Below are 18,045 nucleotides of genomic sequence, written 5' to 3' on the forward strand. Positions count from 1 at the left end.
GGCGCGGGCCGTTGGCGCAGGCGCGGTGCGCGCGCGCGGCGCTGCCCCCCAGCGGCGGGGCGCGGCATGGCGGGCGAGGACGCGGCCGGGCCCGAGCCGGGTCCCGCGGGGGGCGCGGCCCCCGCCCCGTCCCCGCCGGGCGAGGACGGCGACACCCGACAGCGCTACGAGGAGCTCTGCAGGAGCCTCAACATGGACGAGCGCGCCCGCGCAGAGGCCTGGCTCAGCTACCAGAGCATGAGGCGCAACTACACCCTGGAGGTGCCGGAGGGGCGGCGGGCGGGGGTCGCGGCCGGCCCGGGGAGGTCCCGGCGGGAGGTTGAGGCGGGAGGGAAGGGGCGGCCCCGAGGGCGCGGCGGCCTCTCCTTTGCATCGCCCGGGAAAAAACATCGCAGTTCCGAGCCACAGCGGGGGAAAGGTGTTAAAAATAGACGTGCCCCCGTCGCTGCGGCCCTTCTGCCGCCGGCACAGCGGCCTCGGCCAGCGCGGAGCCCGCGGAGGTGCCCAGCGCAGGTGCGATAACATTTATTAGTTATTTATTAGGGGCCGGCTTGGCCGCGGCACAGCCGGGGCCGGGGGCCAAAGGGTGAAGGGTTGTGTCACGTCGCTCTCGCAAACAGGAACACGCGGGGACGCGCCCGGAGCTCGGAGGCGCCTTTATCGGGGGCGTTGAGCAGCGGGGGTGGCGCTGGTGATAAACCGCGTCTGTCCGAGCTCCCTGCGCTGCCCTGCCGGGACCAGGAGCGCTCACAGGGCAGCCCCAAACCCGGGCAGGTGCTCGGCCCTGCGGAGGGAGGAGGATCCTGCTCTGCCCTGACAGCGCCTCTGTCACACGCACACTGCTCGTGGCCATCGCTGCCGGGCCGGGATGCTCGGAGGGGATACTGATACTGCCCCTTCCCCGGAGGTGTGCGCTCACCCGGCCCCGCGGTACCACATGGCCCAAAAACCACAGCATCGAATTCAAGTTTGGTTTTATCCATCCTTTAACCATTTAAATGGTTTTACTTGATCGAAGAGGGGGAATAAAATTTCAGGTGTTCGTTAGAATTCATTTCTGTCTTTAGGTACCAGACTGAGTAATTGTTCTGCTGTGCAGTACAGAGCAAAATGGAAACTTATGTTTTTCTTTTCCCACTGTGTGTTCAGGGCAGAGGAATGTTCTGGCAGCAAGGAAATGCAGCCGGTTTTTTTTACATTAAAAATCAGGGAAGTATAAAATGCTACAGGAGAAGAACAACACTAAAAATACATTGCTACGCTTTGGGTCAAGGATGAAATTAATGATGGTAACTAGTAATTTTAATTTGGATGCAGTTTGGTATTAAGTATCTGTTTAGCACCTGTTTTCTTGTGGTTAAAAACACAAAGCACAACAGAACTTTGAAACAGCAAATCAACTTTGTCACTGGTTGAACTTCATCTGTTTAGGACACGGTTCTTTCCCCTGGAGTTGGGTTGGCTGAAAAGTATGTTTTCCTTTTCAGTGAAGTCTTTTAAATGCCTGATGTTTTGATTCACAGGGAAACGACATGCATTGGCTGGCCTGTGCCTTGTATGTGGCTTGCAGGAAAGCAATTCCAACTGTGAGCAGAGGGACAGCTGAGGGAAATTATGTGTCTTTAACCAGAATCTTGCGCTGTTCAGAGCAAAGGTAACTTTTCTTTTTGGTGATTTTTAGACACTTACAAAATCTCAAAGACTGCTTATCAGCTTGTGAAATTTAGAACTAGAGAGCAAAAGCTAAATGTATTTCTTGTTTCCTGCTTTAAAGGTAGAATTTATATCTCTAGCACGTTTGTATCAGAGCTCATTGCCACAGGGATAGGGCAGTTCCATTTGCTTAGTACTATGCTCTAAAAACACTGATTTTCAAAATAATAGGTTGACTTCCTTCTCTCAAAGGAGAAAGAAGCCAGGCACTGAAGAACAGTCAATTTTTGGAGTGTGCTAAGTGTGAACTTCTCACATCAGAAACCATTTTTAATTGGCTGTGAAAATATTCACACAATCTATCTAATTTTTTTGTGTAAGAAAACTTCATTTTTCACGTGTTCTTGCTTTATGAAACTAAAGCGATGTCAGAATCTGATAAACAAATCTGTGTCAAATGTGTATGTCCACAAAGCAATGAAGAGAAGCTTCCTGAAACAATTGACTTTATTTATTAGCAATCTATTTTCTAAAAATTCAGTAGATAAGCCCAAAAAGAAAAAAAAAAAGGTAATGTTAGTATGCACTTTTTCTCCCATTTCCTCTACTGTTGGAGCATTGCTGTTGGTTCAAACACTGCAAAAGTGTTCCTCTATAAATTTTTGTTTTCCAAATCAGAAATTCAGGGAATTGAATGTAGGTAAATTTGTTCTGTGATCTAGGCTATCAAATACTAGTAACGCTGAAAGTGTAGATAAAGAAGCAAAAAATGAATGAAAGTCAAATTTACCAAGTGTAATTTGCTAAAACTTAGGGGGTTTTCATACTTTGTAGAATATTTTTAGCATCGTAGGACTCAGCGTTTGTTTTATTTAAGTTAATAAATAATTTAGGAAAATGAAGGAAATCTGATTTTAGCTTAATCTGACTGTTGGGGCTGATTTTGTCTTTATGAGGAAACACCAGAGCTGCTGAGAGTACCTTGTTAACACAGTTATCAACTGAGGATCTAAAAATATTTTGTGAGCTGTCTGCGCTCATCCATGTTCATGGATGAAGGACTGGCTCTGAGTTGCTTGTCGTGTTTGCAGTACCGTCATTTTATCAGTAGTTTGGGAAGTAAAAATTGCACTTTTGCTGAAAATGCATAGTTTATTTCTGCAAGAAAAACAGCTTTTCACATCTAACCCATTGGGTATTTCCAGCTTGATCGAGTTTTTTAACAAGATGAAGAAGTGGGAAGACATGGCAAATCTACCGTCCCAGTTCAGAGAACGAACTGAGAGATTAGAGAGAAACTTTACAGTTTCTGCAGTCATTTTTAAGAAGTATGAGCCCATTTTTCAGGATATTTTCAGGTATCCTCAAGAAGATCAACCTCGCCAACAGAGAGGAAGGAAACAGAGGTACATTTCTGTTATTCCCAGCCTGATTTTAGAGCATTACTATAGGGAAAATATAATGAAGTTGCTTGGTTGTTTTAGTTGTATTTTGGCTGTATTTTCACAGGAGTTGTTTATACTGTTAGAGTTGGTCTGTCCTTGCTTGCAGTAATTTTTTAATCTCTTTTTCAGTTTCAGATCTGACAGGGTGAAGGAAATCCCAAAGCTGCCAAGTTTTTATGATTTGGGGAGTGGAGGAAAGGGGAGACAATCAAATCAGTGTGTAGTGAAGGGAAATGCTCATATTTCTAAGATGGGAAGGGCTGGAAAAATATGATCCTTGTATGATCTGCAAAGCTTTAATAGCTCATAGCACAACTCAGCCTGTTTCACTGTCCAGTAACTCCCGTGGTTTTCTTCCTAGGTGCAAATCTGGTGGATATTTTATTTTATAGTGGAAACTTTATTTCTTTGTTACTGTTCACAGTAAGAGTGCTGTGAAAATGAACCATTACATGCAGGATTCCACTTGTGTCTGCACTAAACCAGTGGGCAGCTTTCATTATTATTTCAGTCAGGGTTTTGTGGGAGGGTATGAGGTTTTGGCCACGCTGTAGTAAAGCTTAATTTTCCTTTGGAATTATTGACTGGTTTATGATGTTTTATCAGTTTTGATTCATTGAACTTATTGAGTATCTTTGCTATATTTTCCTCCAAAAGACGCCAACCGTGTACTGTGACTGAAGTTTTCCAGTTTTGTTGGGTGCTGTTTGTTCATGCAAAAGGTAAGAGATCTGAAAGGGATTAAATACAGCAAACATGGTGTTGTTAGTCCTTACTTTGTATCAGTCCTTAAAACACCGAAAAGGTGGAGGCATTTCTGAATTCAGAAATGCTTTTGGAGAAGGGGCCTTCTCCCAACAGCCTAAAAGAATGTGTTCTGTCCCAAGTTCCCCAGCTATGTGTTTTACCACACTTCCAAGGTGAGAGTTAGTACTGTACTTTATTTCCAGTCATTTGGGACTTCACTTCTTTAGCACAGTTAGACAGCTGAGAGAGTAAGTAGGTCAGTCTGAAAAATCACAGGTTTTTCTTTTCCCTTCTTCTACGTGAAGATTGGACAGTTGACAAGGTGCAAAGGGACTTTATGGGTCTTCCTATTGCTAAATTGTTGGTTAATATGTTTGATTAGCTACATCATCGATTGACTACATCTTAATTAGCAAGCAGTTTCAGACATGCTAATGAAGTTTGTGGAGAATACCACGCTGGTAACCCATCCAATTCAATTTCACAAAAAAAAGAAAAATTTGCTGTAAATGTAAACTCTAAAATTAGTAAATGATTATTAAAGTGTGGCAGCACAGAAATGGAAACTAAATGTTGACCATTTAAGGCATTAAGTATTCAGGGTTTTGTCCTCTGTGTTTTGAGGGGTGGCAGTAAATCCCTATCACAGCAACCAGACATCAGTGGCAGGTTCAGGCTTGTCCAATCCTGCAGACCATTGGGTTCAGCTTCACAAATGCAGAAAGTACAGGTTTGTCTGTACCTGCAGCACACACTGCACAGTAGAGGAGCCACTTGGTTTAGTGGTGCTGCAGTTCCTGCCTACTATTTGTAAGAATTTGTCTTTAAACTTTATTTCTTTCTTTAAAATCGATGAGAAAAAAAATCTCTGCTGCATCGAGGTAACTGTTTATTATTATTATTATTTGGTACAAGGTTGTGAAAGGGAGCAGTGAGCCATTGTTTGAAATGTCATTGGCAAATCATTGCTATGGAACTGCTGGTCCTGTGAAATTAGATTTATTTTTGACTGTGCTGACAGGAATGATTGCCATGGTTGTGAAACTGAGCCGATGTTATGAGATTTACTTTGAGAATTTTACTGATTTTAAGTTTTGCTAATAGTATTTAGAATTTTCATTGCTTTGTTGTGAACCATTTAATGATTTGGAAATAACTGATAAATGAATACAGTTAATTAGTGTTTTATGTAGGGTTCATTATTTTAAATAGTTTAAATCTGCATTGAAATTATTTTCCTTCTGACAAACGTGGAATCAGAAAATCTAATACAGATTTGAACAAACTGGTATTTTACTGGTAGAAAAATAACAGCAGAGTTTAGAAAAATTTTCTAATTATATATCCATTTTGGTGTATTCTAAGTGAGTTTATTACTATATGAAAGATATTTTTCAAGAATCTAAACCTGTGCTTCAGAGTGGGCTCAGTTAACTGGTTTGGTGTTTACCTGAGAAAAAAGGGAGGAAAAGGAGTGGAAGAGTTATTAGTATTAAAAGAGTAATAGAAACTTCCTGTGCATACAGATTAATGAAATTTTGAGTTTTGGTATTAGTTTACAATATAGTTTATTTTACAGAACTATTTTTAGCAATGGCCACTCCTCTAAAGCAATATCATAAACATAAATGAGTTCAGTAAAGAGTAATAAATCTGAATGTAATCTTGAGAAAGGTGATAAAAGAGCAAAGAGGTTTTAAGGACTCTTTTCGACAGGAAGGTGATAAATAGAAAATATTTTGTAAATCAGAGATAGCACATTTTAACTCTTCTCTAAAGCACAAGAGAAATAGTTACATTTATTACTGTTTATAATGAGCATGTCCCCAGCAAAACTTCTGTAAGAAAAGAGATTGTTAAAAAAAGTTCTCTGACTTTGAGTTAAATACAGATTCATTCTGGAGAGTTGGGGGTGGTAAGAGGAGGTGTTTGCTGTTTCCAGGGCATCTGAAAACCTGGATCTAGCCTTGCAAAAGTTAAAAGTTCCTTGCAAGTCTTTACAGCAATGCAAAACTGGGGAAAAGGAGAGCCTCAGTCAGAACCTGTTCTTCCCCCTTACTGGCCTTTAGAGCAAGATTTGCTTCAGGCAGGTGCAACAAGAATCTGTTGAAGGATGTGACACCACCAGGCAGAGGGGCTGCTGCTGCTGGAGTTATGGAAACACATTTTTCTTCCTTGTAGCAGTTTGCATTCTGCAGTTTGTGCTGCTTCAAGTTATTTATGCACTGGTTAATGAGATTACTGTGAATGAGGGAGCCTGCAGTAGCATGTTTATCAACATTTTGGTAAGGTTTGATTTCAAAACAGAACAGTGTATTTGAGTTCCTTCACAATCACTATATTTTATTAAGTGTGAGTCTGTTTTACTGCCTGTGTTGCTATGCAGATATTTGTAGTCATCAGATCTGTTCCCAAGGCTGCATTATTGATCATAATACACATATCAGCAGTTTCTTGGTTAAAAATATTTAAATCCATGCTAATTTTATGTCTTTTGTCTTTCTAATTTTGAAGGAAATTTTCCTATGATCAGTGATGACTTGGTCAATTCCTACCATCTCCTGTTATGTGCTTTGGATCTCGTGTATGGAAATGCTCTCCAGTGTCCTAACCGTAAAGAACTTCTGAATCCTAATTTTAAGGGTATGTTGGAAAAAACTTAATCTATCTGAAGCCTGCAAGAACTTCTAAGGCTACTGAAACGAGTATGAATCTGTGTGGCAGAGAATAAATTGAACTGTGTTGGTTTGAAGCATATGGGAATTAATATTTTCTGTATCTGGCTACACAGTTCCATTTTTATTAATGCAGTAGGTAATAACAGACCAGTGGATTTTGTCAATAATGCAGTAAGTCAAGGATTTGATTTACTATAGAAATACCATTCAAGGAAGTTCCAGAGTAAAAATTCAAGTCAGTGAGGGTTTGCTGTCAGTGAGAGTGCAAAATGACACAGCCATCATTGGACATGGTCAGACTGTCACAGCAGTTGGGAAAGATCCAGTGCTCAAGTGTTAGATTTGCTTCTCTCTCATTTCTGGGTTGCTGCTGTTCTCTTTCTGAAGAGAATGGAAATGTAGGTTGACTTGATAACCACAAATGCAACTAAATGGTGAGAAGTTTCCATTGAATTTCTGATGTAATTCCTTGCAGACTTGCACTTCATTTGCAGTTCTGTACAGTATTGGCATTTACTTTGCAGTGATTTGGATGTGAACTGGGACCATTATCTCAGATATTATAGTTCACAAGTGTTTGATTGTTTTTCTGTTAGAATTGATATGTTTAATTTTCGTCACTCAGTCACTGATTTTTTTTTAATCTCTAACTCAAAATTTGCTTTTGATAACATTATCCAGTTGAGTGAGTGTTACATAATTAATAATTCTTTCAAGGGAACTAATTAGTTTACTGTTTCAATATCACACTACCTAGACTTCGCAGCATAGAATTTAATAAGAAAACAGGATATGGATTTGCAAAATCAAATAATACAGAATTCTTAATTGTAGGCCTACCTGAAGACTTTCATAGTAAGGATTATAAAGTATCATCTGACCCTCCCTGCATCATTGAAAAACTGTGTTCATTACATTATGGATTAGTTTTAGAAGCAAAAGGTATCAAGGAACATTTTTGGAAGCCATATATTCGGAAACTTTTTGACAAAAAGGTAGGTCAATAAATTTGAAATGTAGAAAAATGTCTCCTTACTCATTATTTTTTAAACCTTTTCAAAAAATGAAATGCCCATCCTTTGTTCTTAACTGTCTTACAGCTTTTAAAAGGAAAAGATGAAAATCTGACTGGATTTCTAGATCCTGGAAACTTTGGGGATAGTGTGTAAGTCACTGTATTTGTGGTTTTCTTTGCATTAGTATCTCTCTGTGGTACAATTGCAGTTGTTACCTGTATCTTAGCACTGATCCCAGCCAGCTGCCTTGTGTTTACTGATGATCCTGCACTGCACTGCCTTTCAGTCCCTTTGAGGTGCTGTGGTCTGAGGCCTGTTTGAAACAGGAATGATGCTTCAGGATGGTGTTACCTGATGTCTGCTTTGATTCTTATGTTTCTATGTTTCCTTGTTTTTTTTTTTCTTTTTTGTGTTTAACTCAAAGAATTATTATGAAAAAGGTGTGGGAGCATATGGGATGAGTGGGAAGTATGAGGGGAAAAAATTGGGTTTGATGGTGGTTTTTTTCTTTATAAACCTCGAGATGCTTATGGGTAGGACTTACTTTTGCTGAAATGGTATAAAAATGGTATAGTGTAGTTTATGATGTGATGCTGTGTAAATTTTGAGGAGTTTCCAGCCAAATATGAGTTCTCAGTATTTTATTATGTTCTTCCTGCAGCTACATAAATGGAAAGGCGTCAGATATGGAGGGAAAATAATGTCCTTGCCATGGTCATGTTTAAGATACTGTAGATTTTAAAGGTGCTCCAATGCCTAAGTCAGGGTCAGAAGTTTGAAGTAGACTGCCCACAGGCCAGAACTGTGTTCATTCTGTGAGCAGCTGAAGAAAATAGTCTAAATAAAGAGGGTTTTTTCTCCATCTTTCCCTTTGTGCTGCAGCAAAGCCATCAACAAGGCCTACGAGGAGTATGTGTTGTCAGTGGGAAACCTTGACGAGCGAATATTTCTTGGTGAGGATGCAGATGAAGAAATTGGAACCCTCACAAGGTGCTTAAACACAACTTCAGGAATGGAAACAGCTGAAAGAGTACAAGTGAAGCATAATTTGCAGCAGCATTTTGACAGGGTGAGTATAGCATGGTCCATGTTGCTGTTTTTATAAGGAGAATAAGCTGAGTAAGTCTATGTCTGATGAAGAAAAGCAGCTACTAAAAATTACCATCTTTACTGTTCAAGGGGACCTGGGAGTGTACACAACATAGCTGAGTTCAGTTTTTGTAATTGATTACATTGCTTACTTTGGGATTTTTTAGACATAATTTCTTCATGCATCTGGGTTTTCTTTGATTAAATCCAGTACAGAGGATATTTAGGTAGATTTTTAGGTGAAGATACAGAACAGGCAGGTCTCTGTGGTTGTTTGGTAGATGCTGAACTGTTGGGGCTCTCTGGATGTGTCTGTCCAACTTCCCCTTCCTTCATATCTCTGTCCCATATGCAGAGTATTTTGTTTAACATAGGCAAAGCTCTGTGCATTCTTTTTCTTTCCTTTTAACAGATGGGCTTCAGGTGTTGATATTACATCTGTTTCCAGTTCCAGTTAAATTACTAGAGAATGGTTTTCACCTTGTTGTCTAAAATCATGATGCATATATGTCTTTATACATGACTAATAAAATAGCACAGAATCCTTTGAGAGGATAAAGAACCCTACATGTTTCAAACCAATAAAGTGAAGACCTACAAAATTATCAGGCCTGTTGTGTGACCAGAGCAGCTTTTGGAAAACAGGCACTGGCTTTGAATGCAACCATGTTGTTCATGATTACAGAATATCAAAATGTTCCTGAAGATGGAAAAGATGTCTTGTAGGATGAAGGAGACAAGACAGGCAAATAAAGAAGGATAAAAGCTGTATTAGCACAACTAGATTAGAGAGTGCAAAAGGGTAAAACAGTCCAGATCACTGAAGTAAGTGAGCTTTTTCCAGAGTGAGAGTTGGTTGATGGCTTTCATCATTTCAGAGAGAAACAATCAAAATAACGTTATCTGCAAAATCAGTGCAAAATAGTAAATTCTTCACTTCTGATCAGTTCTAAAGAAAGAATTAACCACTAAGTTCTGTTGGCATAGTTTGGGGTGCATAGCCCTAGTAGGTTTCTGTAGTGGTGAAAGGGTGTGGCCTGTGTAACAGCAGGTGCAGCTGCAGTGCTTGTGCCACTGCCTGCTATGGGGAGCCCAAAGCAGGGCTGGGGGTACCAGCTGGGGGAACCAGACAGGAATAAAGCACACTTAGGAGAGTGGGAGGAAAATGGGAGGAGTATTAGGAGCTAGACTTCATGGTAAAGAATGTAATGTATTTGTTAAAATAAGTAATTGCGTGGTTAGGTAATTAAAAGATGCATTGATTTTGCTGTATGCTAATTGGAGGAACATCCTTGATGTTAACTTATTTTGATGTGATGGCTTGATCTGATGCAAATGAATTAAAATGCTAATCAGAAGGACTTCTTATATTAAAAGTAAAACCTGCTGAAAGGAAACCCTGGCTTAGTACTCTTTTCCTATGAGCTGCAGCTCCCTTTGGTACTCAAGGGATGGGAGGACTGCCTGATTTTTTGGAGTTTTTTAGATTGGCCTAATTGTTTCACACTTCACTTCCAGCATCAGCATTTCATATAGGTCACATCCCTGTTAATAAAGAACTGTTGGATACAAACATCCAAGTGACACAGACAAGTCTTCCCTTGCTGGCTCTTACCTGAGGCCTCATCGAGTTTGGGCCGTTTGATTCTGAGCCATTTTTTTCCATAACACAGAGTAAGAGTTCTGCAGATTGACCTTTCTAGGTTAGGAACTTTATCAAAGTTTTTTAATAATGTACATATGTATATGTGCTTATTTTTTTTATTTTTAGTCCAAATCACTTAGGATTACAACCCCACTCACTGGCCGCAAGTATGTTAAAGAGAGCAACCCATATGTGACACCTGTTTCCATGGCAACATACAGTTTGAGCCGCCTTCACACGATGCTGGCAGGACTGAAAAATGCCCCCAGTGAAAATCTGGAGCAAATACTCAAGTAAGTTTGATATTTAACCAACCAAATAATTCTATTAAATAACAAACATTCATGCTTAAACATTGTAATTTGAAATGTGAGCCACACTTGAAAGGTTCTGGAGTAAAGTGGAATCCAGAGAAACATTTCAAAAGACACATTATTCAGACACATCTGTCCTTAGAGATTGATGGCTATAAGAACATACACCATTTGAAACCTAACAGCTCTGAGGTTCTTGAAATTCAAACTGCCAGTGTAAAATTTTCAAGACTTTTCTTCCTACTTAACAAATTGCAACATCTGGCAAATCACTCCAAAACCATAGGAGATGGAAAACTAACCTTACTCTACATGTAGATAAACTGTTGCTTCAGGAACAATATATTTTAAAACATTTTTATGTCATGTAGAAAATGCTGTTTGAATGTCTGTCCCTGATCGTGGAAAGATGGGCATATTTTTACTACAGTGTCTGCAACACTGAGAATATGCTGTGGATGTTTTACAGTATCTATACAGTAATATGGGTGTGTTTGTATTGCTTTGCAATGTATTTATATTTTCATGCTTTCATCATGTTATAAAAATAGGAGGGTTTTTTGGTCTTAGTAGGAATAGTATATTGAAAATGTTTACTTTTTATGTTTAGGTCATGTTCCAGAGATCCTTCTCAATCTATTGCAAACAGAATAAAAGAAATGCATGAAGTGTACTGCCAGAGCACACAGTCTGAAGGAGAATTCAGTAATTTTTCCAAAGGTGGGAAACATTTTGCTTAACTAGATAAGAATTAAAATGCCTGTAAACATATTCATCTCTTATAATTAACAATTTTACCAGCAGGTTATGCTTTAGCACAAGTTTCTTTTCTACTTCTCTTGCCTTTTCCTGTGTTCTTTGGACGTAGCAAATTTCAATACTGCATAAAATTTTTTAATCAGCCTTAGCTTAAATCACTGCAATTTGATCATACTCCCAGAACTACAGAAGTGAAATGAAAAGCACTGTGAAGTGTTCCACTTTTTCTCTCAAATATAAGAATAGTAGTGATGGCATGGATTTATGGGATAGTAAAGGAAGGTCTGAGTAACTGTAGTCTTTAAAAACCCCACAGCAGTTTTGGTTACATACAAGAATGGATTAGTACAGATATTAAAATCCTGCCAGTATAAATACAAAAATTTTTTTGCAAAATTGTCTTGATATCTGAAGTGCTTGAAGATGGATTGAAACTAAGGAAGATGCTCCTGACCTTATTTCTTAACGAGACCTTACTCTGTTCTTATCAGTTTAGTTGCTTCAGTGTTTTCTGTTGCACAGTGCAAGTTGGATCCATTCAGGTATAATTTTCAATGTATTTTCTGAACTTAAAACATGTATATTATAGCAATGTTAAGGATTGTCATCAAAATCCGGGTTCAGTAGAAAGATATTCTGCTCTGCTTTCACAAGTCTGTGCAGTGCAGGAAGAGGATTCATAAGTTAAGTTTAAATTACCTGATTTAGTCCTGAAAGTATTGTAGCCACAGCAGCATAGGCATCCACACTAGCTCCTAAACTGTTGTGTCTCTGTATCTGAAGATGAAAAATGTAATACTTTTTTATTGCATTTCACAATATTGCTTCTCTTTAAACTTCCTGCAGATGTTGCCAGTAAACATTTCTGTCGTGCTGAGATGCTCTACTACAAGGTCTTGGAGTCGGTCATTGAGGAGGAGAGGAGGACTCGACTGGGAGACAGTGACTTATCTGTAAGGAAAACTAATTGAATGGTACCTCATTTTTAAAGTTGGACCTACAAAAAAGGAACACAGTTGTAGAGCAGAATAGTCAGCCATTTAAAAGGAGGGTAAATCTCTGAGAAGTAGCCTGTAAGTACATCTGAATGGAAGAAAAAGGGTACAAGAAATTATTTGTGTTTGCAAACACTAAGATACATAAAATTTTTAATGAGTAGAGATGGCTCATTTTGGATTCTGTTGTCTCTCTTACAAAATAACATCACTTTTTACAAGCTTGGTAATCTTGATGTTGAGGCAGAATAAAAAGTGTTTTATTGTTCTATAGTTACCCTGTAAATTAAGCTTTAAAATTTGCAACTCTTGCAGGCAATACTGGAGCAAGACGTGTTTCACAGGTCTCTGCTGGCCTGTTGCCTTGAGATCATCACCTTTACATATAACCCACCTGGAAACTTCCCGTTCATCACCGAAATATTTGACATTCCAGTTTATCATTTTTATAAGGTAACGTGTTTGAGAGCTAGAAATGCTTATCAAGTCATGAGTGCTCATTGACCTCTATGACAGCATAGGACTGAGTCATAGTAATTCAGTCTAAATATTTCTAATAGCCTCTTCTTTCTTGAAAATCAGGAATTGGAATTAGATCTTTGTTTAATAAGAAATTTATGAAAGAAGTACGTTATGTTGATCATAATTATCCACCTTACAGGTAATAGAGGTTTTCATTAGAGCAGAGGATGGCCTTTGTCGAGAAGTAGTAAAACACCTGAATCATATTGAAGAACAGATCCTTGAAAGTATGGCATGGAAACGGGAATCCATATTGTGGGACAGAATCAGAGACAATGAAAACAAAGTTCCTAGCTGTGAAGAGGTGAGCACATCTTTGTGGGTTTTAGATAGCTTTTGTAATCAGACAGGAGGCCTTGCGTGTCCCAATATCAGTTTAATTCTACCAGCCCATCAGTGCAGAGGAAGCAGTAAATGCAGTGTGGTGTGTTCGTGGTTGTCTCTGTAGAGACATCTGAAATGGAGACAGACAACAGAGATGATTCTCATCCAATATTTTGTTGGTGTAGCAGAACAGCGAACAAAATGGACAAGTAGGGAAGGTTCAGACCAGTCACACTTGAAAAGATTACTAGGCAAGAAACATGGTAAAAAGTACACCCAGAAGAAGTCCCAGAAAGACTGTTACAGTGCTGGATCTTGCAGAGCAGTACAATCACTAGGCAGTTTTAGTTGGGCTTAGGGCAAGTTTTTCACTGTTCTTGATTTTCTCCATGGAGTTTCGATGTTCAAAATTTGTAGTGCAGTAGCTGTTAAAAGCTGTTAAAAATTTGTTATGTATTTGTATTTGTTTCTATGTGATACAAACACTGTAATCAAAGTATGAATATTTTAGGTAATGCCACCTCAGTACTTTGAGAAATCTGCTGGGAACAGTGTTGTGGGTTCCCCGTTGACACCAAGACGAATAAATGAGGTTCGTGCTGAAAGTGGAGGACTAGGAAGAGGTGAGATTTTTTTAAAAGCATAACGTGCTGTATTTACTGAGACTTAAGTTACATAAGTAAGCTTCTTAAATGTCAAATGTTTTCAGAAAGTGATGTATGTGAACAGTGTATGTGTATGTATACATATGTATGTGTTAAATAATACACACACCCCTTATGTTCTAATTGGTTTGCTTCTATCAGGATAGAAGCTTCATTATATATTTAGTTATGTGACATCTCAAACTTTTTTCACTAGAATAAATAAAACATAATAAATTAACCTAGAAAAAAAGCCAGCATTATTGAAGAGTAAGTCATCTCTAAAAGCAATCTGTATTTTTTAAAAATGTTTCCTGAAGAGCTTTGCATGACATATTTTAGTTTGCATTAGATTTCTGTCATGTATCTGTATAAGGGATTATAAACCAAGAGTGAAATATATGTGTGTGTGTTTTTAATCCACAGGCCTTTCCTCACCTCCAGCCACCCTGTATGACAGATACAGTTCTCCTACAGCCAATCCTACGAGGCGACGCCTGTTCGCTGATAATGAGAACCCCTCTGACAGTGGGACCCCAGTGAGAGTTTCCCAACAGCCCGTGGTGAACACGGTGCCAGTGCAGAACATGAATCCCGAAGCCATGTCGGTGACTCCGGTGCCTGGCCAGACCCTGGTCACCGTGGCAACTGCCACCGTGACAGCCAACAACGGGCAGACCGTCACCATCCCAGTACAAGGTCAGGGAAGAGCTGCTGTAGAATTACTCAGGCTTGTTCCCATCAGAGTATTAGTACACAGCCAAGGGGAGATGAGGGAACAGTTGTCCAGGGTAGAAAAAAGTATGTTTAAGGATGTTTAGGAAACGTTGTTTGAATAGATGATCAGTATTTAAAGACAGCACAAGGGTGTTCTGACTGCCAGTATCTGTTTTATAAAACAGTTATTTCAGTAACTCCTGGCACAGAATGAAATTTGCATTAGTATGAAAACCTCAGTTCAACTTCATTATCTTCTTGTCTCATGATTAAAAGTCCAAAGTATTTTGATTAAGCAATTTCATATATAATATACTAAGTGTATAGTTATAAGCAGCTAATAAAAGAATTACCGAAGAATTTCTAAAAACTCAAACAAAACAAAAACACACACACCTGCCCCCTCCACACAACTTGCTCTTATTTCAGACTCTTTTTTTCTTAAATTACAGGTATTGCCAATGAAAATGGAGGCATAACTTTCTTCCCAGTCCAAGTAAATGTAGGTGCCCAGCCCCAAGCTGTCTCTGGCCCCATTCAGCCTCTGAGTGCCCAGGCTCTCGCTGGTACCCTGAACACCCAGATGACTGGGGCAGCACTGCAGTTGCCAGGCCAGTTGACTGTTCAGCAGATCTCCCCTGGAGAGCAGAGACAGACCCAGCAGTTCACTGCCACATCCCTCAGGCCTCGGAAGACGGGCTCACTGTCACTCTTCTTCAGAAAGGTACTCATTTGTCCTTTGCTTAGTTTGTATTTTGGTAAATCTTCAGTGATTTTAACAATATATACTTACTAGTTGTATTAATAAGAGTGTATTAAATTTAAAAGTTAATATATACCTTTAATTATTCATACACATACCTGAAGGGTAGTTTTCTCATGGAGGACACTTCTCACCACAGCTGTCACATCAGGAGTTGTGAAGTAGATTCTGTGTTTGGCCAGCAGGTTTTTAAAGGTGTCCCTTTTCTTGAAGGCTCTTCCAAGGGAAGATATTCACCTTTGAGACTTCCTGGTTTATTCAGGTTTCTGTAGGCAATGCAGGGCCCTTTCTGTGCTCAGGACAACTTAGAATTTAAGCATCAAATAAATGGTTTTCTTAGCTCTAGCACCAGGACTGAGAACATCTGTGTCTTGTAAGCAAAAAAAGTTAAATTTAAGTTCACTTATTCTTCTTTTGCCCAAGTTCTGCAGGGTGTGCAAGTCTGAGCTACTCTTTGTCTGGGTAAGAAAAGCAGTGTTGCTGTGGCCCTGAGCACAGTCTCCATTCCAACAGGTGTATCATTTAGCCAGTGTTCGTCTGAGGGATCTCTGCGTCAAACTCGATGTGTCTGATGAGCTACGGCAAAAGATCTGGACATGCTTTGAGTATTCCTTGGTGCACTGCCCTGAAATCATGATGGACAGACACTTGGATCAGCTGCTGATGTGTGCCATCTATGTCATGACTAAGGTAAGCGTGAACAAAGAAAAAGCAAACAAACAAAAAACTTCTTTAATACTTAATATTCCAAATATTACAATTCCTCAAAGAAACCAAGTCAACCAATGCACACACAACCACCCCCAAAGAAAAACCCTGCAGTAAAACTATGAACCTTTTGTGTCCATCCCCTCTTAGGTCACTAATGAAGACAGATCATTTCAGAACATCATGCGCTGCTATCGGACACAACCGCAAGCCAAGAGCCACGTGAGTACAGTTATTATTAAACAATGTGGTCTTCGGTTTATTAAATGCCTTAGTTTATTTTGGGAACAAATTGCTTTGCAGAGTAGCATTTAGTATTAAATGGATGCAGTCTGTGAGCCATTCTCCTGCAAAGACAGCAGTCATATCCAAAATCCTGCACTACTGAAAACTTTATATGCTAAACTATATCTAAAATAGAAAATATATTTACTTAAAACCTAAGGAGGCAATGCCATTGGATAATATTCTTCTTAGGAGGCTGTATTTTCCCCTGCTAGAAGCACAGCAAAGTTTCATGCAGACAGTTGTTTTCTGACCAAGTAAGTGCATCACCCTTCCCTGGGGACACCCCCCTTTGTCCCCGCAGGTCTATCGGAGTGTCCTGATCAAAGGCAGGCGCCGCCGCCGCTCCGGCAGCAGCGACAGCAGCAGCCAGCAGAACTCACCCACAGACAGGAGCAAGGAGAGGAACAAGGAAAGAAGTGAGTGATTCCACCTCAAACAGATCCTCCTGTGGTAAACTTGGACACAATTAAGAATATATCAGTAACATTTCAGAGTTGTTGTAACTCGGGGTTTATATTTACGCCGCCTTTGACAGTTTGGAATCTATCCCCACATGCACTTTGCTTGGGAGTTTGCCGTGCTGGCCTAAGCTCTGATTTCAGCTCACACACCCCCAAGAATGAGTCTTCAGAGAATGAGAGGAAATCAGGGCTAGCCCAGGTTCAGTTACTCTTATCAGAACCCCCAGAGCTGCAGCAGTTTCTTTTGTAGCAGCTGGCTGTCTGCAGAGATAGGAACACCAGTCACAGCAGTGATTTCAGCATAGCTGACAGCTCTGAAGATTCTTTCCTTGATAGGTGAACTGACACATTTTCCTTGAATTAACTTTTATGAAGGAAAGCAAAGAAGCAGTGCTGTGTATTCCTACCACCAGCTTTCAAGATATTTAATAGATGATGGTATAAGCTGTAGATATTAATGTTTTCTGTCAGAGAGGTGGCAGGGAGGGGAGAAAAAGATTATATGTATTTTGCAACTTCCCACATTAAACTAGCAGGAAGTATTACCAAGCCAAGTATTTCTACTACTAGCTGCAAAAGACTATTGTTCCTTACTTGAAATGGTGCCAGGTGGCAACATGAAAGAGCTAGTGTTGTAAGTATAGCACAAATGCATGAAAAATGGAGTTTCAGGTCTCCTTATATTGTGATGAAACTCAGCTCATACAGGAAAGTTAGAAATCAAGTGTGTGTCTGTGCACACGCAGCACTGTGATCTGTACCAAGAGGCAGCTCAGGGATCAAAAGGAGCATCACTGACAGTGACACCAGAAGCAGTGTTTCCAAGGGCTGTGGGATGGCAGAGGTGTCGGGCACTGAGCAGTTGTGCTCCCCCTGCAGGCAGCCGGGACTCCAGCCCGGTGATGCGCTCCAGCAGCACCCTGCCCGTGCCGCACCCCGGCAGCGCCCCCCCCACGCCCACCCGCCTCACCGGTGCCAACAGCGACACCGAGGAGGAGGAGCGGGGGGACCTCATCCAGTTCTACAACAACGTCTACATCGAGCAGATCAAAGACTTTGCCTTGAAGTACACTTCAAATGCAGTAAGTTAAATTCCGTGCTTTTCAGTGGTAAACATCTTTTTCTACTGACAGTGCAGTGAAGTCCCCTTAGCTGAGCTCACTGTAAGCAAATGCAGGGGATTCTGTTTTTATGACAACAGCTTCACCTCAAGGACATACTCTGCTGCTAAAACAGTAAGTACTTTCAACGCCTAATTGCTGTTTCCTCCTGTATGA

The 18,045-nt window shown here is 40.2% G+C and overlaps 1 protein-coding gene across 1 annotated transcript in view; it reads left to right on the forward strand.

Moving 5' to 3' along the window:
- Positions 1-83: 83 nt before the first annotated feature.
- RBL2 (RB transcriptional corepressor like 2) overlaps positions 84-18,045 on the forward strand; it is a 20,561-nt gene continuing 2,599 nt past the window's right edge. The window contains exons 1-20 of the mRNA XM_017833585.1: positions 84-261; positions 1,524-1,654; positions 2,859-3,059; positions 3,756-3,820; positions 6,360-6,488; positions 7,358-7,518; positions 7,624-7,688; positions 8,422-8,608; positions 10,400-10,566; positions 11,198-11,307; positions 12,193-12,299; positions 12,657-12,794; positions 13,003-13,167; positions 13,699-13,810; positions 14,258-14,530; positions 15,001-15,272; positions 15,825-16,001; positions 16,170-16,241; positions 16,609-16,723; positions 17,648-17,850. Coding sequence (XP_017689074.1) covers positions 193-261; positions 1,524-1,654; positions 2,859-3,059; positions 3,756-3,820; positions 6,360-6,488; positions 7,358-7,518; positions 7,624-7,688; positions 8,422-8,608; positions 10,400-10,566; positions 11,198-11,307; positions 12,193-12,299; positions 12,657-12,794; positions 13,003-13,167; positions 13,699-13,810; positions 14,258-14,530; positions 15,001-15,272; positions 15,825-16,001; positions 16,170-16,241; positions 16,609-16,723; positions 17,648-17,850 — 2,919 coding nt within the window. The 5' untranslated portion in view covers positions 84-192. The remainder of the gene's footprint in view (positions 262-1,523; positions 1,655-2,858; positions 3,060-3,755; positions 3,821-6,359; positions 6,489-7,357; positions 7,519-7,623; positions 7,689-8,421; positions 8,609-10,399; positions 10,567-11,197; positions 11,308-12,192; positions 12,300-12,656; positions 12,795-13,002; positions 13,168-13,698; positions 13,811-14,257; positions 14,531-15,000; positions 15,273-15,824; positions 16,002-16,169; positions 16,242-16,608; positions 16,724-17,647; positions 17,851-18,045) is intronic.

The sequence above is a fragment of the Lepidothrix coronata genome, unplaced genomic scaffold, assembly GCF_001604755.1.
Source record: "Lepidothrix coronata isolate B3197 unplaced genomic scaffold, Lepidothrix_coronata-1.0 Scaffold217, whole genome shotgun sequence".
NCBI classification, from domain to species: Eukaryota; Metazoa; Chordata; class Aves; order Passeriformes; family Pipridae; genus Lepidothrix; species Lepidothrix coronata.